Genomic DNA, 27,867 nt, shown 5'->3' on the forward strand with positions numbered 1-27,867 from the left:
AGGCGCCCCCTGTCAAGTTAGATTCTTAAAGATTTAAAAATTCTTGGCTTATAAGTAACTCTAAGAAACTCCAAGAAGCCTCAGAAAACCCCTTAGGGGTCACCTTGGCCTATAGGTCTCAAAAATAATAATGAAATCATTTTTCTAATGACACAGTCATTACAGGTTTTACCTTAAATTTGCTTCAAAGCAAATATCAGTTAATTCATTTAACTAAGAACACATCAACACCATATAAAAAAAGTATAAAAAGGTGTATTTGGAAGAATTGGAGCCTTGCTCTCATTTTCTTCTCAAAGACAGAATTCCCTGCACACAGTATCAGGTCACATGTTTCAAAAAGAAGAAGCAGTTATGTCCTCTTAAATTTCTATTGCAGAATTTCCCTATAGGATACTTTCCAGCTTTGAATTCAATATACCCAAACAACCATTTAAGTTTTACAAATTACCTTGAAAAAAATCAAATGCAAATGAGTCACTTAATTGCTCATTCTGCATAGTGCCAATACTAGAATACTGACTATGAACAAAACCATGACTGTTTGGATTAGTACCATTTGATGGTCCTGACTCATTTATCATACTGTTATCTGTACAGTTGAAGTCAGATCTCTCAAATGCCTCTGGCTGTGGAACAAAAGCAGCTGTACTGGAACCAGCGCTGGCTGGCATACCGGGAGAGGACATCTGATGGAGCTGTCTCAAGTCTCTTGGGTCTAACACTGAATTACATGAGGGGTTTTCGAGATTCATGCTCACAAGTCTCGGATTATCATTCTCCCTCATGCTGTCACTACTAGGTGTCATCATATTCATAGGGCAATTCGGCAGCAGGTTGCCATCAGAAATACCATATAAATCAGCTGGTGACATGGATGGTGCTTCCATTCTGCCTATGTCATTTGCATTGTTATAAATACAAGCATTAGAGGCATTCAGATCACTCTCAAGAGGCATTTCCAGATATTGCGAGATACCTTGTGGATGAGAGGAAAGTGTCCCTGTTGAAAAACCACTCAGTGGATTTGTACTAACTGCGCGCGAGGTAGGCTGGGCCCCACCTGACCAGCTTGAAGAAGGTGGAGACACCATTGAAGGTATGGGTGGAGTATGCTGTGACAGTGCATTTGAGATTGACGCAGGTGAGGAATAGTAGGAATCTCCTTGACTCGAAATGCCGGAAGTCCTGGGTATTTCTGTCAAAACTGCACCATGAGAAAAGTTTGATTCTGTGGGGAGGAAATGTATTTTTACAAACTGAAATGAAAGTATAAAAAATATTATCTCTAAATTAAACTTGCATAAACATACTGATAAAGAAAATTTCCAAGCAAACTGATGTAACATTTTAGATAAAAATATTAAATAGCACTAAATTATTGTAAGAGCCCAAAGCTGAATTCTGTAACACTATTTTACAAATACCTATAAAATAATTCTGTTAAGTTATCTTGTCAGAGATAGCTTCATTAAATAATGAAAATTTAGCTTCTGAGGCCCTATAAAGTGAAAAATAAATCAGAATTTCAGGGATGCCTGGCTGGTTCAGTTGGTAGAGCATGCAAATCCTGATCTTGGGGTCGTGAGTCTGAGCTCCAAGCTGGGCATAGAGATTACTTAAAAAAATAAAGCATTTAGAAAAAATCAGAATTTCAGTTAATGGGAATCTAAATAGCCAAAATAATTTCATATTCACTACTTTTAGGAGAAAATAGGGGGATGGAGGAAATGCTCATTAGGGATACATAACTTGCTAAGATATATTAAGATACAACTCTAGGGGCACCTGGGTGCCTCAGTTGGTTAAGTGTTTAACTCTTGATTTCAGCTCGGTTCATGAGTTCAGCGTTGTGAGACTGGGCCTGGAGTCAGGTTCCCCACTGGGCATGGAACCTACTTAAGATTCTCTCTCTCCCTCTGCCCCCTCCCCTTTCTCTGTCACTCTCTCGTCAGGTCTCTAAAAAGAAATATATATATATATATATAATTCTAAGGTACTATAAAATTCCCAGTCAGGTAAAAATTAAAGATTCTGTATTTATTTATATAGTAAATTACTGCTATACATACTAAAAAGCACAGGTTTAAGAATATAAAGGGAAGAAGAGACTTCTAGTTAAATAACCCTGGTTCAATGATTTAAACCAGAGGTTCACAACTTTTTTTTTTTCTGTAAAGGGCTGAATATTTTATGGTCTGTGGGCCATACAGCCTCTGTTGGAACTACACAATTCTGCCACTATCATGCAAAAAAAAGTAGCCATAGACAATATGTAATCAAATGAGCATGGCTGTGTTCCAGTGAAGCTTTATTTTTAAAGATAGGCAACTCGCCAGATCCAAACCATTTCTTCCATGACATACTGTAATTAAATAAAATTACCACCATATGAACAAATGTAATTTCTCAAACAATAAATCCCAAAAACATAATCATAGTTTCCAAGAGGACCTTAAGAAGTGGAGGAGATCAATTCATTTAATATTCAAAGCATGAAAAAAGTTGTGGGCATGGAAAATAGCAAAGAAGCAGTTTTTATTCCTAAGAATGGAATTCCAATATATTGGGCAAAGCACTGGTCTTTTGACCATAAGGAATACTCTGTAGGATAAAATACCTTTTTTGATGAATCTTCCTTCTCCAGTTGATCCTAGGGTAACAGGTCTAGGTCTTTCAGGAAAATTAACTGCTGGGATAAAGTTTTTCCATTATTAAGCAATTTAAAAAAGAACATCAGTTAAAATTTGGAAAACTGAATAAAGCAAAAAACCCAAAATCTATTTAAATACAAATCAATCCAAAGTACTCTTACCACAATCTTGCCACAATTTCTGGAAAAGTAGAGTTGTTTTTTGTTTCTTTGCTTTATTGCCATAAGTATCTAGTTAAAAAGAAACCAGGAAAGCATGTGAATCATCATAGGTTTATGCTGTTTCTCCTTTAACAAATAAATAGGTATTGTATTCCCATAAGGTGCGTTAAACAAATGTATACAATCTGGATTTAGTAAGTGTTGCAGAATGTGTCCCAAGTCAGTAGTAAAGGGTATAATACTCATCTTGTTTTCTTATAACACCTATAAGGCAACAATATCAACTAATGCAATAAGGGCAGATAAGGACAAAACCAAAATGGAGACCACTCTGAATGGCAAGCTTTTCAACTATAAAAAGGGCACAATAAGGACAAAAACAGAACTTCAAATATACAATAAATTTTGATAAACAGTTCAGATACTCTGAAATTATTCTAGATTCCTTTCCAAAGAAAGAGAGGCAAAGAGCAGAAAAATCAATTGATTTAAAAAAAAACTGAAAACTTCCAGGAAATAAAATGTAAATTATGAATAAACCGTACTGTATCCAAATATATCTTACAAGAGAACTAACTTTAAGAAATATGACCACCAAGAAGTCATACCTTTTTCATCTGGCAGATATCTAAAATCCATAGATTCACTAACTTCCTGGTCAGAAGGTCTCCGCAACTGCATTTTTACTGTCACTGGTTCTGTTATCGCTCTGCAATATGGTGGAGTCTTAAAAACAATGGCTACTTGACGGTGTACATCAGCTTGTGAAAAGATACCTTTTGCTTCCCAGTCGTTCAATACAAACCGAACTTCTATATCATCTAGTGAACACGAAAGCAAAGGAATAGCAATGGAAAACAAAATCCATCTATTAATCTAAAATATAGACGGCCCCTAATTGATCATGGTTCAACTTCACAATTTTTTGACTTGATTATGGTGTGACAGTGATATGCATTCAGTAGAACATGTATTTCAGATTTTGATAAAGATCAAAATCAAAATCCAGGCTAGGGATAGGCTGTATGACACTCTGAAGATGCTGGGCAGTGGCAGCAAGCCCCATGAGCTACATGACCAGGAGGGTAAACAACAGATACACTCACAACTGTTCTGATTTTCACTTTCAGTACTTTCAGTTTTCAATAAATTATGTAAGTTATTCAACACTTTATTATTAAAGTAGACTTTGTGTTAGGTCATTTTACCCAATTGCAGGCTAATGTAAGGGCATGTTTAAGGTACACTAAGCTAAACTATGGTGTTTGGTACATTAGATGTATTAACTGCACTTTCAATTTAAGATTATTTTCAATTTACAGTGAATTTATCATGGTATTAGATCTGTATATTCTAAATTCAATGAGACAAATAAGTACCTTTCTGAACTTTATCACATAGTAGAAATATTTCATCGCCGCCTCTGACACTTCCGCAGTTCTTGTTTACACGACAAATCCTTAATTCTGCAGTATTAGGAGCACCTAAATATAAAGGATTGTTTTAATGGGTTTCTGCATTAGTAATATTTTTTATTCCTTTTTCATGGTGAGAATTCTAGGGAAACAATTTACAAGACAGATAAAAGCTTTAGTGTATACATAAATTGAGGACACTATATTAATCCTTTACAGCTGTACTTTTCCTTTCTAACTACACTCCCAACCTGGTTTACAGCCTTGTGACTTCATTTCTCAGCAATGATAGATCCTCCACTTAAATCTGATTCTTTCAATCCATTCATACACTGTTACCAGATTAATCTCTCAAATCTTAACTATAAGCCTATAGCAATGCAGTTTTGTGCTTTCTATTAGGAATATAATTTCAGTAACCCTCCCTGGCAATTCAAAGTTCTCCATGATGAGGATAATCTGATCCACCTTTATAGACCTATGTTCCACTATGTTACTATATGCAAAACAGGCAGTAATATACCATGAATGAATGCATACATAAGAGCAAATACACACACACGTGCACACAAAAACTTTGAGGGAAATTTCATAATCTTTTAAAACTACAAATATCCATATCCTTTGATCTAGCATTTGCCAATATTTCTACCTCTGTAAAATTATGCTAGAGACATATTTGCACAAAATATGCATATATTTTGTGCAAATATTATTTACTGAAGTACAATTTGTTAGAGGAAAAAAATTAAGAAGGAAACAAACCAAATGTATTATAATAGGGTAATGAGTTAATAAAATTGTGATAGAGCCATATAAGTAAATAACGCAGCTACTGAAGAGAACAAGGCACCCAAAAGGGAAAAAGGCTCAAGATACATTGCTAAGAGAAAAAATTTTTTAAAAAGAATCTATGATGATTTTTTTTATGTTGCCAAAAGTATATTGTATGAATGACAGTGATGATGTATTTTTATATATAAAGAAACTGGTGAAATATGTACCTAGGGATAGTGATTGTCTTTGGAGGAGGAGATCAAAGATGTCTTCTTCTTGCTATTTCAGTAATGCTTGAATTTTTCTTATAATGAACATACTCTTTCTCTAACTGCCAAAATACTTAATAAAATTAAACTAAAAAAAAAAAGCTAATACTACAAATAGAAGAAAATAAAGTACTTACGGTTGTCATAAATTGGGTTAGAGACAACAGGAGGTAGAGCCATTGTCAAATTACCATGTTCATCAGGGAGGAAAACTTGAAAACATAATCTCACCACATTGAGGTCACAATCTTCGGTATCAAACACCTGCTGTTCTGGGACTAAATAGTACATTTTTTTTAAGGATGTAAAATAGTCACATAGAACTAAAATCCTGCTAGGTCCTCCTCCCTGCCCAACATACTCAATAACCCTAAGTAGCCTGCAGTCTATACTAACAAGATAGAACAGTATACAATCTCAAAAGTGCCTTTTATCATTATATCATTATAATATGTAGTCACTAACACTATTCACTAAGTTATGTGCATGGTCAGGAAGTAACTATCCTAAATCCTCTGAAATTTAGAACAGAACACCTAACTTATAGTAATAAAAAACCAAATTTTTACAAATTACAGGTTATATAAAACAGAAAAGGGAGAACGTAACTCTCTATGAGAGAATGCAAATGTGTATAAAAATTACCATCATCCCCATTTTATAGATGAGAAACAGATTTTTTTTTAAAGATTTTATTTATGTATTTGACAGACAGAGATCACAAGTAGGCAGAGAGAAGGGGGGAAGCAGGCTCCCTGCTGAGCAGAGAGCCCGATGCGGGGCTCGATCCCAGGACCCTGGGATCATGAGCTAATCAGAAGGCAGAGGCTTCAACCCACTGAACCACCTAGGTGCCCCAAGAAACAGATTTTAAAGAGGTGAAATTACTTCTCTGAAGTTCCACAGATAGGAAGTGGCAGAGAAGGAAGTCATACTAAGAAGTCAGTGAATCCTGAACCCATGCTCTTGAAAACTGAACTCTAATTAGAAAATTTTACATGTTTACACGTTTTGTATAAAGGTGACATATACAGAAATATCTACTAAATTTCAGAATAGTATCTTAGGGATTAAATATTAAGAAGATAATAGATGATATAAGGTAGCTAGCAGTTTCCATAAAAAAATTTTATGTCCAAATTAGGTTTGCTTTAAAAAAACAAACAAAAAATGCTATAGCAGGAAAAATTTGCAGTTCTGAAAAAATATAAAAACCTTTATGACAGATATAATGTGATGACAGTTTGTTAAATTGATATCTGAAAAGAAATCTGGTTCTAAAAGAAAACATTAACCACATTTTCAAATAATATAAGCCGTAGGAATAAATCATAACAGAGTCATATTTTTTAAAAGCATAAAATACACAATTATGTGAAAACTTTCATTTTTCAGAAAGTATTAAAATTTGAAATACTAAATTTGAAACACTGTTAAAACCCAAATTCTTTAGTCTTACAGGCAGTAACAAAATGACAGTAGAATTTTGATTTTGACTTTTTATTTAAACTATGCTCACAGTCTCAGCAGCTATCACAACATTTAAAATATTCCCAAATATTCTTAAACCAAGCATTTTAAGGCATCTACAAGAACTTATCTGTTCAAATAGGTCAAAATATACACCTGCGATGTAGGTGTTGGTATCATTATCATAATATGACATAACAGGTGTGGCTGAAAGGGGCTTATTACAAATAACAAAAGATACTCCTTTCAGGTTTTTTGCTGTTATCACTTAGCAAGAGTTTTATGAGTTCTTTGCCGGGAATGGGGGTGAAGAGCAAACATATATTTATTATAAATCCCAATATCACAAAAACCCAGAGAGGTAAGTTCGTAAGAGACCTCTTTTTTTCTAGATAGAGCCTGCCAATTTTGTAGGATGTCATTAACAAAATGTGAAGTTGAGATAAATTCTCAATAGCCTATAGAGGAAAAATAAAAGTGTTCAGGTTCTACTGAAGAGGGGAGATCTGGTAAATGCCCAATACTCTGATTGGGCCCTGAAGGAGTATACCTTAGGAGTTAAGAATGAACTGAAAGGGGGCGTCTGGGTGGCTCAGTGGGTTAAAGCCTCTGCCTTCGGCTCAGGTCATGATCCCAGGGTCCTGGGATCGAGCCCCACATCAGGCTCCCTGCTCAGTGGGGAGCCTGCCTCCTCCTCTCTCTCTGCCTGCCTCTCTGACTACTTGTAATCTCTGTCAAATAAATAAGTAAAATCTTTAAAAAAAAAAAAAAAAGAACTGAAAGATACCAGATCAGCAATTGGTCATGAAAAGTTTGTGACATCTGTTGCATCATTTAATGCATCAGTTGTCTTCTGAGATGCATTTCATGCTCATTGTGGACAGGATCTATGATGAAACTGAGTTATATTTCACTTTGGTACCTAAATAGTGTATTTATATTAAATATCTTCATGACTAAGTGTCTTGAGATAAAAGTCTTCTACTTCTGTGCAGTAGGTTACACATCTTAACTACTTATGTGCATTCATTCCTTCAACAGGTTTTTATCTCATTTAGTCATTATAGTCCTAGCTTGTTCTAGGTGCTTTTGGTAAGTTAGTGTATAAAACAGACAGAAATTCCTGCCTTTGAGGAGCTTATATTTTTGTGAAGAAAGACCAACAATTAACAAATTTACTAGATAAGTGTATTATATAATTTATTAGATAATGAAAAGTGCTAAGGGGGAGTATCAGCAATGTAAGGAGCTTGGGAATCCTTAATTGGGGGCAAGAGGTTATAAATATAAATAGATGGTTAGAGTAGGCCTCATTCTCTATTCTTATGTAGTTTCCATAATAGAAATAGATTGTTATATGTTATTGTTTTCCTAGAATGTTGAAATAAAACCTAAAATGTACATCTAAGCAAAACAAAATCTAATTTCTCTAAAAAAACTCAAAACACTAAAAACTGATTTAAATAACCTGAACTCAGAGGTAGAATTATCCTTTCTTTGATTGTTTATTTTATTTTTGGGATCTGCAAGTTCACATTCTACCACTTAACCTAGAAATTTGTCAGAGCTAAATTGATACTTTTTCATGGCTGTATCACTTCATGTACAGATTTCTGCTGTACTGTAAGAAACCATCTGACTTGGTTTTTGTGATATATATTTATGATATATAGAAACAAAGGAGTTTCTCAGTTCTCCTGGGTTTTAAAAAAGAAAACAAAGCCAATGGAATTGGAAATGCTTAGCAGAATAGGATCTACAAATTCTGATCCATAGACTGATGCTATCACATGTGACAGTCTGGCTTCTAGAGATCAAATATCATGTGAAAATACAAAGACTATTAAAAATGATTCTTACTTTGGGGAACCTGGGTGGCTCAGTGGGTTAAGCCTGTGCCTTCAGCTCAGGTCATGATCCCAGAGCCCTGGGATAGAGCCCCGCATCGGGCTCTCTACTCAGCAGAGAGCCTGCTTCCCCCTCTCTCTCTGCCTACTTGTGATCTCTGTCTGTCAAATACATAAATAAAATCTTAAAAAGAAAAATAAAATCTGTTTCTCATCTATAAAATGGGGATGATGGTAATTTATATATATACATTTATATTCTTGCATATAGATTTATATTCTCCCTTTTCTGTTTTATATAACCTGCAATTTGTAAAATTTTGTTGTTTATTACTATAAGTTAGGTGTGCTGAATGATGGTAAGTAGAGCTCTGAAGTGATTCCTACTGGCTTTAGAAGGATATTTTTGCATGCAGTGTATAAAGTGTTTGGAAGATGATAAAAAACAGAGGCAGGACCACAGGTTTAGGGGCTAACAACAGTCCAGGCTTCAGGCTACAAATGATGTAGGCTTACATTCCTCTGGAAAATGGAAATGGACTGAGAGATGGTTAGGGTAGGGTGAACAATAGAGATTTGCGGGAACACTGAGGGGTTTATGAAGAGGACTAGTGGAAGAGAAGGCAGGAAAGATATGTTGGAGTTACATGTCTAAGACTTTCAATTTAGGGCCATTTAGTTTTTAAACTTTTAAAGGAGTCATTCCAAATTCTTAATCAGAATAATATGCTAAAAGCACTGTTCTAAGATTACTCTAACAGGGTCCGGTGGATTCCGCAACTCAAATTGTGAGATAGTCCTTCAACTAGAGAGACCAAAAGGGTTATGGGGAAGAAATGGATGTTACAAAAAACAACACAACAACCAAAACCACAAATACTGTGACGGCCCAACTGGCAGGACTGCTCCCTTCCCTAAACCTAAATCCACCTAGGTAGCTCAGTAGAGAGATCATAAGCCTGGTAGCTAGGTTCCCTGTGTTCAAATCCCAGCACCACCACTTACCAGTTCTATGATTGAGAAAATTACTTAACTTTTCTGTGCCTTCACTTCCTTATTTTCAAAATGGAGATAACAATAGACCCTATCTCATAGGTTGCTGTAAGAATTAAATGAAATAAGGGACGCCTGGCTGGCTCAGTTGGAAGAGCATGCAACTCTTGATCTCGGGGTTGAGCCCCATACTGGGGGTAGAGATTACTTAAATAAAGAAAGAAATAAACTTAAAAAAATTTTTTTAAGTAAAATAAAATATGCAAAGCACCTGTTTTGTACTAAGAACTATTCTAAGTGCTATATGATTATTATTAACATCATGCCTGGTTCTGGATTGGTAAAAAACAAAAAACCTAAAAATCTTCTAGAGGGTCCATCTGCTTCTTGACTCCTGCATCTTCCTTTCTGAATGCCTTTTCCACTGGAGTCAGGAGACCGAGACTTGAACTCTAGCTCTGCCACCTGTACTTGCTACATAATTTAGGAAAATTACATAACCAAAGCTTTAGGATTCTTTTCTATAAAGCAGTGCTGCTGTAATGACTAAATATATAGCATACATAAAATACTTAACATTTACTCCTTGACACAAAAAAAATACTTAATACATGGTAGCTATTATTTATAATATTCTCATTTTATACTACATGATCCCTTATTTATACTACATCTGGACTTAGATGGACTCTTTATAAGTTTGGGGTTTTACTTTAGCGATGAAAATGGGTATATTCCTAACACAGAAATTTTCCACTTTTGAATATTTATCCTAGGGGTGCCTGGCTGACTCAGTCTGAAGAGCAAGCAATCCTAGATCTCGGGGTCATGAGTTTGATCCCCATGTAGAGAGGACTTAAATAAAAAACAAAAACAAAAAACAAAACAAAACCCCAACATTTATCCTAAGGAAATAATCACACAAGAACTCCATGTATATATGTTCAGTGGAGTTTTTTAAAATAAAATGAAAATAACCTAAATGTTCATTACAGATGGCTAGTTAAATAAACTGGTCTATCCAAACAGTAGAGCACTCTGTTAAAAAGTAAAATAGATTTATAAGTAGTAACATGGCAAAATATTTAAGATCTATTCCTATGTGAAAAGAAAAAAGCAGCAGCAGTGTAGCATGGTTCTATTTATATAAAAAAATACATGCATATAGTTGTGTATACAGCTGGATATTTACTGTTTCGTAGGTTTTGCTGGATAACAACTGTAAGCACTCTGTATTGTTTGAACAAATGAATGACTACACCAAGCTAAATGCTGGCATCCTACACTACAGTAGTCTCCACTGTAAAAACTATGAGATGCTAAGCTCCTAAACTAGGGAGACAGATATACATGTATAAAGGAAATTCTAGAAAAATACACACCAAAATTAACAGTCATCTGCTCTGATGAGGAAAACTGAAGGGGAAGAAGGCCCACCACCTGTTTTTCTAAATAAAGATTTTTTGGAACACAAACAAGCTAATTTGTTTAGAGCATTATACTAAGCAGTATAAAAAATAAAGACCTAGGGAGAAGAGATGCAGACATTATGGTTCATAAAAACACAGTACTTGGTTATGAACATATTCCTTAAATTATCTTCATAACCCTTAATTTATTTTTATATATCCAGGAAAAACACAAACCAACAATATGAGGAGATCTTAAATCTATTTAAGAGATCTGTTCTTTGAAAATGTTATAGTTGTTCAGTTCCTGCATTATGCCTATTGAAGTAGCTGCAGAAGATATTACAGTGGACACTACCCTAGTGTGGGTCCAGCATTAAGCCTGGTGTAATTATTCATCTCCTCAAACAACACAGAGTGCTCACAATTGCCAGGCGCTACACCAGATCACACTATCCTCGACAAAACCCACTAACCAGTAAATACCTAGCCTTATACACTAATATACTATGAAGGTATTTTGTATAGCTTCTACTATTTCTATATGTCTTCTTCCACACTGGGATTAATTTAAATTTCGCTGTTGAGTATGACCTGATTTAAATAACCACATGCAGAGAAGGTAATGTATACTGTCTGCTGGAGTGGCAAATGGAAGGCCACATTCAAAAAGAAATCAGAACATTTGTGAGATTTTCTTATAGAATACAATGTCCCTCTCCATGGATACCAGAAAGCCTTGTTTGTCAGAGAATTTTTTTTCCCCAACACTATGAAAGGTTTTAAATTTTCTTCATTCTTCAGATACAGGTATCTGTCAGCAAGCAGAAGAGTGATCACAAAACTTAAGAACAGCTTCTAAAGCACAAGTTCAAGACACAAACAGAATTAATTTGCACAAATAGGTCAATATGCAAATAACAGAAATAATTCTCTCAGACATTACTTACCATTGAAAGGATTGATTCCTGCCCTTATTCTTGAAGTAATAGCTTCTTTTACTTCTTTTTTCTTCACACAACGAATACCCAAATTTTGAAAACTAAAAGGAAAACAGAGCTTTCAAACTGTATTATAGTTAAACACAAGGGCATATAAATGAAGTTTTACCAAAAAATACTGCAAAAATCAAGGGTACATTCTATGCCTATATCAAATACACCAAAACAGATGAACATTAACAGGAATGTAAAATTGACCTCCCAAGCAAAAAAGTTGTAAAAGGAGGCCCACTGGTATGTTTTGCTGAGCCCATAAAAGTGTTGCCTGTATTAAAAAAAAGCACACACTCTACTATCATTTAACAATCCAGTAATTGCATATGAACATCTTGATTTCTGGCTTCTCTTGAACATTCTAAAGGTCTGGACACAGCAGAGTACAGGAGCACCTCGATGGAGCCGATCACCTGCGGCCCGTTTAATCAAGGCTCTTCAATTTACTACAGTGCCTGCTAGTCCTCTTACACCTGATCTATTCCACGGATGTTTGATTTTTGAGCCCTGACTCCACTACTAGTAGCAGTGGAATGTGTTTTATGCTATATTACATGAAGTTATAATAATCATTCATAAGAAAGCACTGAAATGTTTTCTTTTAAATTAGAAAGATGTTTAATATGAACGATAATATTTAGCAAAAGTTTCAAAATGTCATTTATGGAAAACTTCTCAAAAGCTACAAATATTACTAATTTGCATATCTTTAGCACAGATGATGGTAGGGGGAACTCCCCTACCACCACCAGTCATACTTGTTCCCACATGGAAAAACCATGACATCATTAAAGCTGGGTGGGTGTGAATAAGGAAGCAAAACTTGGTTATAATAACATTACTATTTGTTCAAACTTCACATGGCACTTAGGCAACGGGAGGCTGCCTGCCTCGTTTGCTCCTCTCCATGCTCACAGGGCCTTATGTTTATGCTCTGCACCTTCACCATACTTGTCATTTTTTTAGCTCCTAAAGTATCTTTGGCATTTCTTTCCTTTGCCTCCAATAATTAAAAAATAAATCTTGAATTCATAATCCTTTTTTGAAACCCTGAAACCCATAATCCTCTTCCTCAAAAGTATTCTACTTCTTTGAAAGATTCACACGTTGGTTCTCACTTTTTCTTTGATGAAAGATTTTAAAGAATTATTTATTTTACTATATTTATACACTACTTAATTTTGTTTCATCTGAAAAATTGTATTTGACTGCTATTCATAGAATATTAGAAATGAGAGATTTTTGAAATTCTGACACAAGGAAACCAAGGATCATGAAGATTATCTGAAACTATTATTCATTCATTCATGATTCAGTCATTCCACAAATTTTGGGATTCCTGCTCTGTACCAAAAACTCGAGAAAATAATGGGCATTACAATCCCTCTCCTCATGGAGCTTAGTCTAATGCAGAGGTTTGCAAACTGTGGCCCATGGACCATACTCGGCCCACCACCTGTTTTTCTAAATAAAGATTTTTTGGAACACAAACAAGCTGATCTGTTTACACATTGTCTATGTGTGCTTTCATGCTACAACAGAAATGAGCAGATGCAACAGCAACCATATGGTCTGCAAAGCCTAAAATATTTATTATCTGGCTCTTAACAGAGAAATTTTGCTGACCTCTTGCCTAGTGAAGCAGACAGATCAATATTAAATAATCACATGCAAAAAATGCTAAATTGAAACCATGACAAGTTTTATTAAAGGAGACATACACTATGTCATAGAAACCTATGACAGGAGAGAGTTGATCAGTTCAGGAAGGACAGAGAAGCTTACTGTACAAAGTGGTACTTAACATAAACAGAGATGAACTAGGAGGGGAAGAGGAGAGTAAAGACTTCAGGCAGAAGGAACAGAACAAGCAAAGGCCCCTACAGAAGAGTCTTGTGAGCACAGGAAACTAGAGGAAGGCCTCTGGGACTGGAGTATGGACTTCAAGGAGAGCACAGGATGAAGGTTACAAATACAAGCAGACCCTGTGAACCTTGTGGGCCAATAAGGAATACTGCCCTTATTCCAAGAGCCACATAAAGCCATTAAAATGTTTTAAATGGGAATATGACAGTCAGATTTGTATTTGAAAAGATCACTCCAAATAAATTAATTTTTAAGAAAGTCACCTTGGCTAAAGTGGAGGACAGAGCTGGGGGGAAGAGGTACAAAGAGAGTTGATGCAGGAAGACAGTCAGGGGTTTATTGTGGCAGCCTACATTTGGACTATGGGTAGTGTGATGATGGAGATCAATAAGAGCAGTGTACAGATTCAGGAACTATTTAGGAAGTACCTGTTAATGAATTCAATGTGTGTGCCTGGGTGAGGGGTGTGAGGATGATACTCGTGTCTGGGGGCTTTTACAGCAACCACTGAGATAAGGCACATTGGAAGACCCACTGAGAAGAAAGAAGTACTATCATGGAAAAGTCAGGGTTTGGGCCATATTCTAGTTGAGGTGCTTTTGATATATTTAAGAGAATATGTCAAAAAGACAATGAAAATACCATTCTCCACTGAAAGGAACAAGGGCTCCTTAGAAAAAACTGATTTCAGAGCTGGGGCAAGAAAAGTACAAGTAAGTCCTGAACACTTTGCTGTGTCAGAAAGTAAAGAAGTGCCCCAAGGAAGACAGAAGCGTATCAAAAGGACATAGGAAGCAGGCGGAAAGGGCCTGCATTGGTCAAATCTGGGTCAATCTGCACATCAAAATAATAATGCCAGTAATGGACTAGTTAGAGTACACTGAATATAAAAATCCATGGGTCTACAGTGGTATTGTTTTTTTAATGGGGAAAGGAAAAAAGGGAAAGTTTTTCTTTGTAACAGAATGCCAATTAATATTGCCAATGGAAAACACTAATATCCCATGTCTCCTGAAGGGTTATTTTGAAAACAACATAGCACCCCCTTTGTAGATTTCTCATCCAAAATGTTTCATGTTAACATGAAAATATTATTCATGTTACTCATATTAACATGAATATAAACAAGCAACCATTCAGACTAATTCAGACTAATCCACATTCAACAATCTTCAAAACAAGTAGCCTAGACTCTTCAAAAAAAAAAAAATGGTAATGTCAGGAAAGACCAAAAAGGCTGAGAAACTATTCTAAATCAAAGGAAACTTTAATAATCATGACAAGTAAATTAACACGACAAGTAAATACAGTGTGTGATCCTTAGCAGGATCCTGAACTGGGCAGAGAAGCAGGAGAGCCATAAAGGGCATTATTGGACATAACTAAGAATTTAACTGTCTGTAATTAAGATTGAATAGGAACAGCCAGAGAAGTAGGAAATAAAACAGGAGAGTCTGTTCTCAGAGAAATCAAGAAATGAGAATGTTCCAAGAAGGGAGTGGTCCACAATGTAAAATAGTGTTGGGAGGTCAAACTATATAAATAGGAAATATTTCTCACCATATGTGTATTACTAGATTTTTTTTGTTTTGTGTTGTTATTTTAAGAGGAATATTTTTAAAGTATATTTTCTAGATAGTTACTATTAATATATAAGGAAGTTACTAACATTTTCCTTATTGTAATTAGGTTCATTTTTCCAAAGGTAATGCATGTTCATTATAAAAGATGAATCACAGAATAAATACAAGTTAAAAGAAAAACATAGTCCATCAACAGATGAATGGATAAAGAAGATGTGGTATATATACACAATGGAATACTATGCAGCCATCAAAAGAAATGAAATCTTGCCATTTGCGACAACATGGATGGAACTAGAGCGTATCATGCTTAGAGAAATAAGTCAAGCAGAGAAAGACAACTATCATATGATCTCCCTGATATGAGGAAGTGGTGATGCAACATGGGGGCTTAAGGGGGGTAGGAGAAGAATAAATGAAACAAGATGGGATTGGGAGGGAGACAAACCATAAGTGACTCTTAATCTCACAAAACAAACTGAGGGTTGCTGGGGGGAGGGGAGTTGGAAGAAGCGGGGTGGGGTTATAGACATTGGGGAGGGTATGTGCTTTGGTGGGTGCTGTGAAGTGTGTAAACCTGGAGATTCACAGACCTGTACCCCTGGGGATAAAAATATATGTTTATAAAAAATAAAAATTAAAAAAAAAAAAAGAAAAACATAAAACTCCAGTCTTACCCACCAAGAAACAACTACTATTAATACCTTAGTGTATATGCTACCAAGTCTATGTACACATATGCTTTTTAAGATTTTTCTAAATCACATATACTGTTTTAAAACCTATTTATCTAACATAGTGTGGATATCTTTTTATACAAAGAGATATTTGCAATGTTATTTTTAAGGCTACATAGGAGTGCACTGCATGGATGTACCAGATTGTCTAACGGATCCCTCCTTGTTTATTATTTTGATTGCTTCTAACTTTTTGCCATTACAAAATAAGCTGCAATGAACATCACTACAGCTAAATGTCTGAACATGCTTAATTTTTTCCTGAGGATAAATTCCTAGAAGTAGAATTGCTGGTTCAAGAGACATTCATATTTTTCAGGCTTTTCCTATGTAGTTGTTAAAGTGCCTACCAGAAGGATTTTATTAATTTATACTATCACCAACATGATGAATGGGCCCATCTTCTGGCAGACTCACCAACACCAAGGTGTTACATCATTTTTCTTATCTTAGAACTACCATCATGTTACTTTTATACTTGTCCTTTTCTAAGTAATAACTCCAGGTTACCAGCTGGTTTCCCCATATCTGATAATTTTAACTATTAATGAAAGGACAGTAAAAATATATGCAAGAAAAATTTTCAGAGATTGTTCACACTAAGAAAGAAAACCACAACATAAAATAAGTTTAGGAAGGGGCGCCTGGGTGGCTCAGTGGGTTAAAATAAGTTTAGGTTTACCTTTAGTAGCAATAAGTAAGTATTCTTGCTACCCTGATGGACTGTGTCTACTAATAAAGAATAAAAGGGAGGTTGGAGGTTCTAATATAAGAGTTAAGAAAATTTAAATGTCTACTATAGTAAATAGAAGAATGAGAAATCACTTTATCCTGTTAACAGATGTACATGTCCAGGAAACAGAGAATCCTCTGTTTATCCTATTCCTAAAGATGTCTGTGGCTGTGTACTTACAACAAGGGTCTGCGTTCTTGTCCAAATTCTGCTTCATAGTAGCCATCTCTGCAGTCTTTTCCTACTAAATCATGAGGATGAGGTTTATATGGGTCGTTCTTTGTTACTAATGTAATTCTCACTTTTCCTTTTCCATAATAGTTCATAATCTGAAAAAAGGGAGAAATTAAATATATGATTCATAAATTGATCCCATTCAGAACTGACCTACTAAAAGAGAGTTCAATTTATATAATGTAGTTAGCACTAGATAAAGTCCAACTGACTGGCAAATACAGTTTGGATGGAACTATCCAGGGAATATCAGAAGGGAAGAATTTACCTCTCCATTCCTTGACATATTATTTTCTGCACTGATTTCAACTGGTTATATCATCTGATTCTGTTTGTTTTCTATTAAAACAAGTTATACCAAAATATTATCATGGAGCAAGAGAAAATAATTGGATGTTGGGTCACCAAATGCCATGCTCTTATATTCACAGTCATGTCATAAATATCCCTTGAAAATATATATTTAAGCCACAGTGGAAATGAGAGCACACTATGAAGAAACTGGTCCTTTCATGTGATTGCTATAGATAAAATATGGAGCAATTAAAAGTTAGATACATACAAGAGAAGGGTCTATTACCTGGATAGATGGGTATGTCCGGTTGTTGTCTGTGCTGTGCTCCCCTGGAATGCTGCCTGCTGATCTCCCTTCACATTTGTATCTAAAACGCATGCCCCTCTGCCTGGGCTGTTCAATGATCTCTATACATGGGTTATAGCCACCTGAAAATTTAAAAAAAGGAGGAGGGTAAGATTACAATAATAGTAATAATGGATTGGACCATTTTGTTTTTTTTCAAAATAGCATACTAAAAAATTTTCCCTCCCAATATTAAATGATAGGTTGAAATGTAATTACCCAAGATTGGATGGTAAAGGTGCCTCTTCTCCCATTCATACTGAGCTCCTATACAGTGTTAACACAAGATTACTCAAATCATATTCATCGGTTAGCACTTTATCATTTAATATCAAGAGCTAATGCCAACGTGAAGTTCTGAGTTCTCTACTTCAGAGATACTCACTTTACACGTAAGACCAAGTACAAGGATATCCCTCAAGATTCCCCCAGGAGGGTAAAGAAGATAGTCTTCGAAAGTACAATATCATACTCCAAAATAAGTTGAACTGCTTGATTTTACCTTAGACTCCTAACAGTGGACTGCTACTTGAAAATGAAAATGCATTTAAATCATTGCAGAAAGAATATCTAAGTTTTTTTTTAAATCTCCCCTAGAATCTTAAAGGATTGATACACAGAACATCTAACTAAGTTCCAGAAGTATTCATTTTAAACTCAACAAAATTTTCAATCAGTTCCATCTAAATCTCTTTACTGAAGACACAACAGAGGAAAGAAAATTACTCACTTTCTATAACAAATGTAATTCAAAATATGAACTTTAGAATGAACTGATCTATACAACATGGATGAATTCTATATGTTATATACCTGAAACTAATGTATGTGTCAACTATACTCCAATTTAAAAAAAGTTGAGCTGACTGAAAGAAGCGAGACCAAAAGAGCACATCCTGTAGGATTCCATTTATATAAAACTCTAAAATATGTAAACTAATCTATAATCAAAAAAAGCAGATCACAGACTGCCTAAGAAAAAGGGTGTAGAATGGATGGGGAAACTTGGGGGATGATGGATATGTTAATTATCTTGATTGTGATGATGATTTAAAGATTGTATTCATATGTCAAAAACTATCAAATTGCAACTTTAAGCATGTACAATGTATCATGCATTAATTATATGCCAGTAAAGTTGTCTAAAACATATGCATCTTTACCCTTCTTACTATCCATATTATAGAAATGAAAAGTTCAATGAAGACACTCAAGTATGCTTACAAGTAGGGTACTTGGCAATGTGTCTATTTCAGGGGTATAAAGATGTCTTCCACTTTAAAAAAACCCATTTTCCTTCCATCGGTTAAGTGATTTTTAAATTCCTACAATTAGATAATCCATTTCTCTGATTAAAGACATACCCTCTGTTAGAATGCAAATAAATATTTAGAAAGGGTAATACAATGGGTCTTACTGGTACAGTGTTAGGAAGGAGCCTTTTGGGTCCTACTTTGCCATATCTTAACAGCAAGGATCCTGGCAATGTATCTTCTAAGTCTCTTAATCTATAAAATGGGAACAATAGTAATAGCACCTACCTTATAGGGGTTTTGTGAGGATTCAAGGTAGTATGTGTTCAGTTCTTAGCAAGCATCATGCCTATGACAAATACTCAATAAATGTTGTCTACTATTGTTTCATATCATTTCTTGAAAACAATGATTTATAGTAATATCATGATGGTGTAACAACCGGTACTTTCAAGAATTTTATAGAACAATGAGGCAAAACCACCAATTATTAGACTACAGAAGAGTCCAAAAAAACAAAATTTTGTTTATGCTAACAAGATTGTGCATAAAATGATAGAGCAAAAGAGTCAGGCATGCCTATGTCAAAAACAAAGGAAAAAGAGTTAATGAAGCAAAAAGGTAGGGAGAGTAGAGGGGAAGGCCTTCTAGTAAAAGGGAACAATGTGTCCAAAGCTGGGGCAGCACAAAAGAAGAGTTTTTAAATGACCAATGAAGCCACAGTGGAAGTGGATTACACTTCTACCTTTAGAACCAAACGCTGAAGGACATTTGTAATCTGTACAAATGTTCAAAGTACAGAGGACATTAGGGATTTGGATTTTAGTTCATGAGTGACAACGAATCAATGAATGGCTTCCTGCAGGGGAATCATATGATCGAGCTGACATTTTATTTTTTTAAAGATTTTATTTATTTGTTTGACAGAGAGATAGTGAGAGAGAGAACACAAGCAGGGAGAATGACAGAGGGAGAAGCAGGCTCCCAGCTGAGTAGGGAGCCCATGTGGGTCTTGATCCCAGGGCCCTGGGATCATGACCTGAGACAAAGGCAGTTGCCCAACCAACTTAGCAACGCAGGCGCCTCTGGACTGACATTTCAGAGTGAGGATTCTGATGGCAGTGGACAGGTTGAAAAGAAAGGAGACAGTATGATGATCAGTTTAGAGGCTGTGACAGTACTGTGGGCAACGGTGAGGGCAGATTTGACATCTAGCAGTGATAACAGGAGTGAAGGATTATTTCAATAAAATTGACAGTTCCTAGCAACTGACTGAACATTAGGGTTAAGAGCAAGTAAAGAATCATTGAGGCTCCACAGTTTCTACTTTGGGTTACTGAGTAAAGATACTATTAGAGCCAGGTAAAACTGACTTTAATCTAATCACATTCATAACACTTATTTTATTGAAAAATGTAAGGCATGCAGATGGGTATTTCAATGTCACATACTTATATATCCTTGTATATTATGAATAACTCAAATTCACATTTCACTTCAAATATTTTACATCCTCATATGTCATTGCAGGAGAATTTGAAAGAAAGTACATTTTCCTCTCAATAGCTCAAAATACTCAACAGAATTTTTTTAAGTGATATCTTAAATAATGTATGTGGTTTAACTAAAGGTCAAATAAATCCCTGCCCACTACTTATTTAAAGGTGTCTTGGTGGGAAGTTGATACAGAATTACATCATTAATGGTAAGTAGCTAACTTTTGGGGGAAGGGTGAATAAAAGTGCTAGGCTCATAGTGATTTTTCAAATATTTCATTGGTTACACAATGCTTCTTTAAACTAGAAAATGTTTGTGAAAAAAGTCTCTAGACAAGAGAAAAGCAGTTGTTGAAAGAGAAAATAACATGATTTTTATAGGTTTAAAGTTATAATAATGGCAAATATCAGTGATCATATAAAATCAAGTACTTTAAAAAAAAACTTTGAAATCTAGTCTTCCTATTGTACAAGCTCATTATTTATAAAAAGTCTCATGATCAACCAGGTAATATTTTATTGTAATATTTCACATTTCCCCAGCTGGAAATAATCTCCCCCTCCTCTAAATTATCACAGTATTTTGTTTATGGCAATTATTCCAAATAACTATAAATTAAGGAAGACTCACTGTTTTATTTCTTCTTGAAAAAAAAACTACTTGTTCTACTTCTTTTCAAGCTACTTGAAGGCAGGAATTGTGACGTACTCATCAGTGCCTTGCACATAGATATTCAGTAAATATCTGGGGAGTGAATAACTGAAAATCTAAAAATCTTTTTGTTTGTGTAAGTTATACAAACAGCAAAGGATAGTAATCGTGATTAATCATATTTTCCCTATTAGGTTCCACTACTATGGAAAAAAATAGTGCTTTGTAGGTATTAGAACTGCTACACTTTTTACTCTTTATACCTATTCATAGTCTAATTTATCTGTATTTTATTGTAAAATACTTCCCAACTATTAATTGTTTATATCATGCATCAGTATAATGTACCAGTCACTTCCTCCCTCAGCACTGTTTTAAAGGGCCTTTCTTCCTAAAGATAGAATGTTGAACTGTAGTCTTGTATGGAGTAGAAGGTAAAATGTAAATCAGAGAACTGTAGGGAAAATAAGTACTCCTAACTAAGATTATCTCGAATCACTATATGTCTGAAAAGTACTGAAATTTCTCCAAAGTGGTTCTAAGCAAGCTGATTACTGAACTTTTTTTAAACCAATACTGCAAAGTTGGGATTGACCCCTACCTTTTAAACAATACTGTAAAATGCTAATACTGACCCAAATAATATTTCAAATACAGCCAAAATGTTTGCAAGATATACCTATGTTTTTATTTTCACTTAAGCAAAAAAGAGTGCTATTTCAGTTTTTAAGATTAAAAAGTTGTATTGAAATACAAGTTAAAAATGGAGCCTCAATTGTCAGAAATAAACGCATTAATTAAAACCTTATGGCTTCCCCTGGGGATAAAAATACATGTTTATAAAAAATTAAAAATTAAAAACAAAAACAAAAACAAAAAAACACCTTATGGCTAGCACCGGGAACCAGCATTAATTGTTCAGGAAAAAATTAATTACAGTAATTATAATACTGTTTTAAAGTACTTTACATATATTCTCATTTGATCCTCTCAACTTTAATCTTCATAAAAAACAGAACAGGAATTATTCTCCCATTTTATAGGTGATAAATTTAAATTATTATTATAAAAAAGAAATTATGAATGACATTAGCAAATATGATAGCTGGAATCCCAATGGATAAAATTTAAAAAAAAAAAAAAAAGAAAAGCATAAAAACAGCCGGGGGTAAAGTCAGAATAACATTATAGCAAATAACCTAAAATAAATACAACTTAGTTTAAGAAAATAATGCATCTTGCCACAGGCAAGTGAGTATTTAGATCCAATGAAATTCCTGGAAGAGTTCATAGTGGGGTGTATGCCAGAATCATTTTGGAAGCTTTTTCAAAAAACACACATACCCTGATCCCACCTGTGATCTGCTGAATAGAAACAGAAATCTATAAAGCCCTAACATATTTCTGAAAAAGCCTTCCAAGCAATTCTAACACACTCCTGATTAAGAACCATTGCCCTAAAACATAAAGAAGCTTAAAGAATCACATATCCAGAGAAGCAATCCAAAAATTCACGTACAAGTATGGGCTGGATGACAGACAAACCAGGCAGAGGAAATGTGACAACTTTTTTTTTTTTTCTTTTTTTTAATTCTGACGGCTTTAACTCCTCTTTCTCTCCCACTCTAAAAAGCTTAGCCAAATATAAGCAAGGGAAAAAAGCATTATGATAGGGATCACCTTTAATCACACTGATCTATTTAAAAGGTAAATTGTTTACAAAATTAATATTGTGATTATCATCAGTAACATTTCTTACAATACGGCAAGCAAATGATCACACACTAATGTGTCAACACCACAGCTGAGAATAACTGCAGACTGCATCTCCCTCGCAAAAGTACTGGATAATAGAGTACCTGAAAGCCGAAGGAGCAGATGGAGCTAACAATATACACTTTTCTAAGTATCACTTTCACTCACTCTGGAGAAAAAGAAAATGAGATCTATTCATCATTCCTCAAACCTGGGAACCCAACTGAATCATGGCGGTAAGCTTCCTTACCTTAAGACACACTTTTTCCATTTCTTCCTAATTATGATCAAAATTTAAAGTAACCATTTCTCACATACATAAAATGGCATTCAATTAACAAAAGGGCAATGAAAACTTAAGCCTATTCCCACATGCTAGAAAAAGACTAACACAGAAGGTACAAAAGAAGTCAAATGAAGGAGAAGTTATAACAAGCAATTATCAAGACATTTTTGATTCACTTTCTTTTCAGAATGTTTACTATCATTGAAGTGGACAAAGGAAAAAAGGTATGCTGCCTCCAAACATCACTGTCAAATTCTTCTCCACTAGTTTAAAAATACAGAAAACCATTTCAAACTGTTTAAAAGTAAATGGACATTCTTATATATTCTTTTTTTTCATTCTCATATATTCTTGAAAGACTTTCTATCTAGCATCTGTTCTAGTCTATTACAATTTTTCAAGGTTTCACAGAATTCTAGAATGTCAGGATACTCAAACAATAGTGAGTGCCAATTACTTCTAGTAGCTCTTGTTTCCTAGATGTCTAAGTCTCCAAACAGCTCCACTACATAAGAAAACTAACATTTATGGGCATGAATTGTCTCTGTTGTTCCTCAAAACAAGATGCTGTAGTAGTTATTCTCATTTTTATATCACAGAGTGGTAGAACTGGAATAAACCAGGTTCATTATGGGCTAAAGTCCAGATTTATTCCAGTATCGGAGGCTGCCTCTCAAAGAAGTCTTAAGCATCCACGTAAGGGAATTTTCAGAGGAGTATTTGGCTGATGTATGCACCAGAAGGTAAATAAAAGATGCAAGAGTTGCACAATAGAGATTCCACTGCGGTGGGGAGGGAGAGAATCTTGAAAAAAAAAATGTTAACTTCCAGAATGAAAAAGTAGAGAAATATTTAATATCTGTTCCAGATTACTCAGGTATTTAATCAACTTAAAAGTAAAAGGCAGTACCAACTCATCTGTCTTGATTAAGACTTCCAGATTCAAAAATAAAAATTATGAGATGCCTACCTAAAAATGAATTAAACAAAGAAATTTTTTTAGTGTAAGTATGTCCCATGCAAGTATCCGGGTCACGTGCCTACAAACCCAATCACATGCAGAGAATACAGATGAGAGAACGACAGAACAAAAGGAAATTCTGAGCCTCTTACATTGTATTTGGGAAAGATACTACACAGAACCCAGACATTCCTGATATCATTTCATCACAATTCCTCCCTAGCCATTTCACTCATTCAACTTTATGTATCATCTTAATGCTTTTATATAGCTGTTGTCTCTACATTTCATGTGGGGCATTTCAGATACAGCATTTGTGTTTATAGTGTGTAGGCTTCTACCTAAAAAAAGTATTTTGCTTTAGTTGTCAATTCCAGCTTCCAGCTCTGTCATTAATGATTAAGTTGCATCATACCTACACTGATATTTTTCCCCTTACTCAAGAGAAATACTTATAGTTCTCTTGAAATTTACACCAGAGTTGGAAGTAGTGTGGTTTACAAAAAGTTTCTTCATGTACTTCCTATTATATGACAGAACATAACTATACTAAAGAAAACTGTGAATAAAAATCAATTATCAAATTTTAAAACATTTTACCATACTTACTAGTAAACAGAGCTACTTACATGTGCATAAGCATATTTTGCACTTTCTACAGGAACAATGAGAAGCTTTAAATTCAGGCAAAATAGCTAACTTTGGTTACATTAAATGAAACAGAATCATATGTATAGCGTAATGACTGCCTATGCATGCCCTACATGGGACAGGGAACATTTTTCTTAACAATACCTGTTCTAATCAATTGTGTTAAAAGACAGTTAAAAAAAAAAGGCAATAACGACAGCTTAATAGAACCCAATCTGTGAAATCCTAAATAATTTATTTGGCAATTTACCTGAACAAAATTTAGAATCATATAAAATCATTTATACACACACACACACACACACATATATATATAATTTTTATATATCTATAAATTAAATTCCCTGTTACTCATGGTACTTAAGTCATTTTGCTAATGAGATTATGATCTGTTACTTTTACGTTTGTTATTTTACAGGTAACAAATCCGGCTACACATCCCTATTTACATATGACATCCGGTGAGAAAAGAAGAAATGGTCTTAAGTGCCTGGTAATCAATAAAAATACTTTTTGAGGTTTTAATACTACTTTACTACAAATAATCTAAACTAGACAGTGATAACTAACTAAGCAAAATTTTTTTCCTATTACTCTTTTGGTTCAATTACTGTTTCAAAACAATTAGAATTTATAATTTACTGAATCTTCTTCTCTAAGGCCTTTACAAGTGACTAAGAAAAATACTCTCAGATTCCTTTTTAAAAATTTCTTTAGCAGTTTTCAAACAACTAAATTACAATTTAAATAACTTGTCATATTTTAAATAGTTCCATTTTAATGTAACTTCAGAAAAGGCAAAAAAAAAAAAGATAATTACCCTACAACTTTTCATTCCTTTAATTTTTTTTCCCCTTCAATTTAGAGAATCAGTCCTCACAACAGCACAAACTATAGTGCCATTAAACAAATTTAAATCGTATCACATTTTTGAATGATTTAGGTCTTACGTTATCCTCTGTGTAAATGGTTCTTTTCTCTTTAAAAGAATTAGAAGTATTACACTCATGCCACAAATTAATGAAGTTTGGTTAAATTGGCAGCAGTCTGACCTTTTTTATAACGCGTCTGACCTTTTTTTATAACGCTTACCATTCTTGACTACTTTCTTTTTTTTTTTTTTTTTTTTTTTTTTTTTTTTAAAGATTTTATTTATTTATTTGACAGAGAGAAATCACAAGTAGATGGAGAGGCAGGCAGAGAGAGAGAGAGAGGGAAGCAGGCTCTCTGCTGAGCAGAGAGCCCGATGTGGGACTCGATCCCAGGACTCTGAGATCATGACCTGAGCCGAAGGCAGCGGCTTAACCCACTGAGCCACCCAGGCGCCCTCTTGACTACTTTCATACAAAATCTCTGTCAACCAATAAATTAGCCAAATATTTCAGATCATCTTTGGACTTTCAATCTAAATGTGCTTTTAAATTATAAATTTACAAAATTATCTGAAAGTTTGGGGTCACTGAAGTGGGTAAAGAGAAAGTTGAAATATTTTAAACTACACTTGTATTCGCACATAAAAAACCACAGACAAACTGAAATCAAATGTCATGTGAACCACCCCAATTTCCTTTTCGGCCTACAGCAGTAGCTCTGGCATTGTTCTGCTCAACCCCTTAAAAAAAAAAAATCCTTTAATGCTTTCTACTTCCTCTTCTCAGCTAGACATCAGCCTCTGAGGGTCACTGAACCAGGGTCTTGGGAGGACGCGGGTCAACCAGAAACAAGTCCCCCCGCAAACCTTCAGCCTCCTAGTATAGCGCTAATTTACCCTACCAGGCCTCCCTGCCTCTGCTCCGTCTGCCGGGAAAGGGCCCCGTGAACCTTGCCAGAATCCTGTAACGGTCCAACTCAAACACAGTCTACTTGATTTACTTCCCTTTAGGTTAAAGGCAGATCTAAACCACGGCTATATATATGAGACTCCCTCCCTTGCCCTCTAACCTGTTCCTTGGTAAACTCGTCGCCCCCCGCCCCCCGCAGCAAGAGATTTACGCATCTATTAACTGAAAATGAATCGTTACATTAGTGATGTAAAGTTTTCATTTCCACTCCTATTTTAAATTAAGCGCGGATACTCCTTCCCCCTTTCTTCCAACAAAGAAAAAAAAAAAAAAAAGACTTCTCCGTAAGCTAGAAAGTACCCGCTTTATAGTAGAAATCATCCACTTTGTTGAGGCAACATTTCCACTTAAGACCTGTTAAGATAGCACTGGTGACTTTTAAAGCCGCACCTCATTTTGTACAACTGTCAGCACATCAGCGGTCACCTCCTGGCGTTTGATGAAATTAAACTAAAAAAAAAGGAGCGCACTCCTGAGGTCTGAAGGTTCTTCATTCCTGTTCTAAAACATAAAACCACCATTTCAATATAAATCAATTTTTAAATATGAGAACTCTCCGTCCTCGTTTACATTCGTGTTACTTCCCTAATCCTAAAAATCTAGTCGCTGGGAATTTGTAAGGTTCCGGCTCTTATAATGGCATCAAATTACAGAGCATGACTTTGATTTCGCACGCAAAACCCCGAACCAGGTAACTTTAGGCTGACAATCTGCCAGATGAGACGATTTTAAAAAGACAACGCGCACAACCGAAACCGAGACCCCGACACTCTGAGCTGCAAAGACCCCCGGACAAGGTCCTGCCCGCGGTCGAGTCCCGCGTCTGAGACACTCACCCGAGGCCATGGCTCCGCTCACCGCGCCGCCCCTCCAAGTGTCCTGACCCGAGGCCGCCACAGTCAGCCCGCGTCGGTCCGGCGGCGGAGGGACTCTGCCCGCGGGACCCCCAGTCCCCCTGACCACCCCCGGGGCCTCCTCCTCCTTCCCGCCCTCTTCGGGGTTTGCGGCTCACACCTTCCCACCCCCTTAATGCTAGCGTTCCGGATCACCCGGCTTCGCCCGTCGGAGGTGCGGGAGCCAGGGGCAGGGGGCGGAGCGCCGCGAGGACCGAGCGCCTGCGGGGCCTAGAGGCAGGCCGCCTGGCGGGAGGGGGATTTCCCGCGGCTGACGTAGGCTCCTCACCACCGCC

At 35.5% G+C, this 27,867-nt stretch overlaps 1 protein-coding gene across 2 annotated transcripts; it reads right to left on the reverse strand.

Moving 5' to 3' along the window:
- Window positions 1-235: 235 nt before the first annotated feature.
- Window positions 236-27,867, reverse strand: REL (REL proto-oncogene, NF-kB subunit). Of its 2 annotated transcripts, none has more exons than XM_059406016.1 (10): window positions 27,515-27,867; window positions 17,724-17,866; window positions 17,090-17,238; window positions 11,946-12,037; window positions 5,414-5,554; window positions 4,195-4,299; window positions 3,424-3,636; window positions 2,816-2,884; window positions 2,621-2,689; window positions 236-1,231 (listed from the first exon to the last, which is right to left on the reverse strand). In XM_059406016.1, the coding sequence occupies exons 1-10, from the start codon at window positions 27,522-27,524 to the stop codon at window positions 441-443; spliced, it is 1,782 nt and encodes a 593-aa protein (XP_059261999.1). In that variant the 5' UTR covers window positions 27,525-27,867; the 3' UTR covers window positions 236-440. The 2 variants fall into 2 exon arrangements, with proteins under 2 accessions (XP_059261999.1, XP_059261998.1); XM_059406015.1 differs by having other exon boundaries at window positions 2,621-2,692.

The sequence above is a fragment of the Mustela nigripes genome, chromosome 7, assembly GCF_022355385.1.
Source record: "Mustela nigripes isolate SB6536 chromosome 7, MUSNIG.SB6536, whole genome shotgun sequence".
Lineage (NCBI taxonomy): Eukaryota > Metazoa > Chordata > Mammalia > Carnivora > Mustelidae > Mustela > Mustela nigripes.

Coding starts and splice junctions, on each gene's coding strand:
- REL (XM_059406015.1), bottom strand. Junction 17,239..17,723: donor GGACATACCCATCTATCCAG/GTAATAGACCCT, acceptor CCCTTTTTTCAG/ATTATGAACTATTATGGAAA. Junction 5,555..11,945: donor AGGAATCAATCCTTTCAATG/GTAAGTAATGTC, acceptor TGTACTATTTAG/TCCCAGAACAGCAGGTGTTT.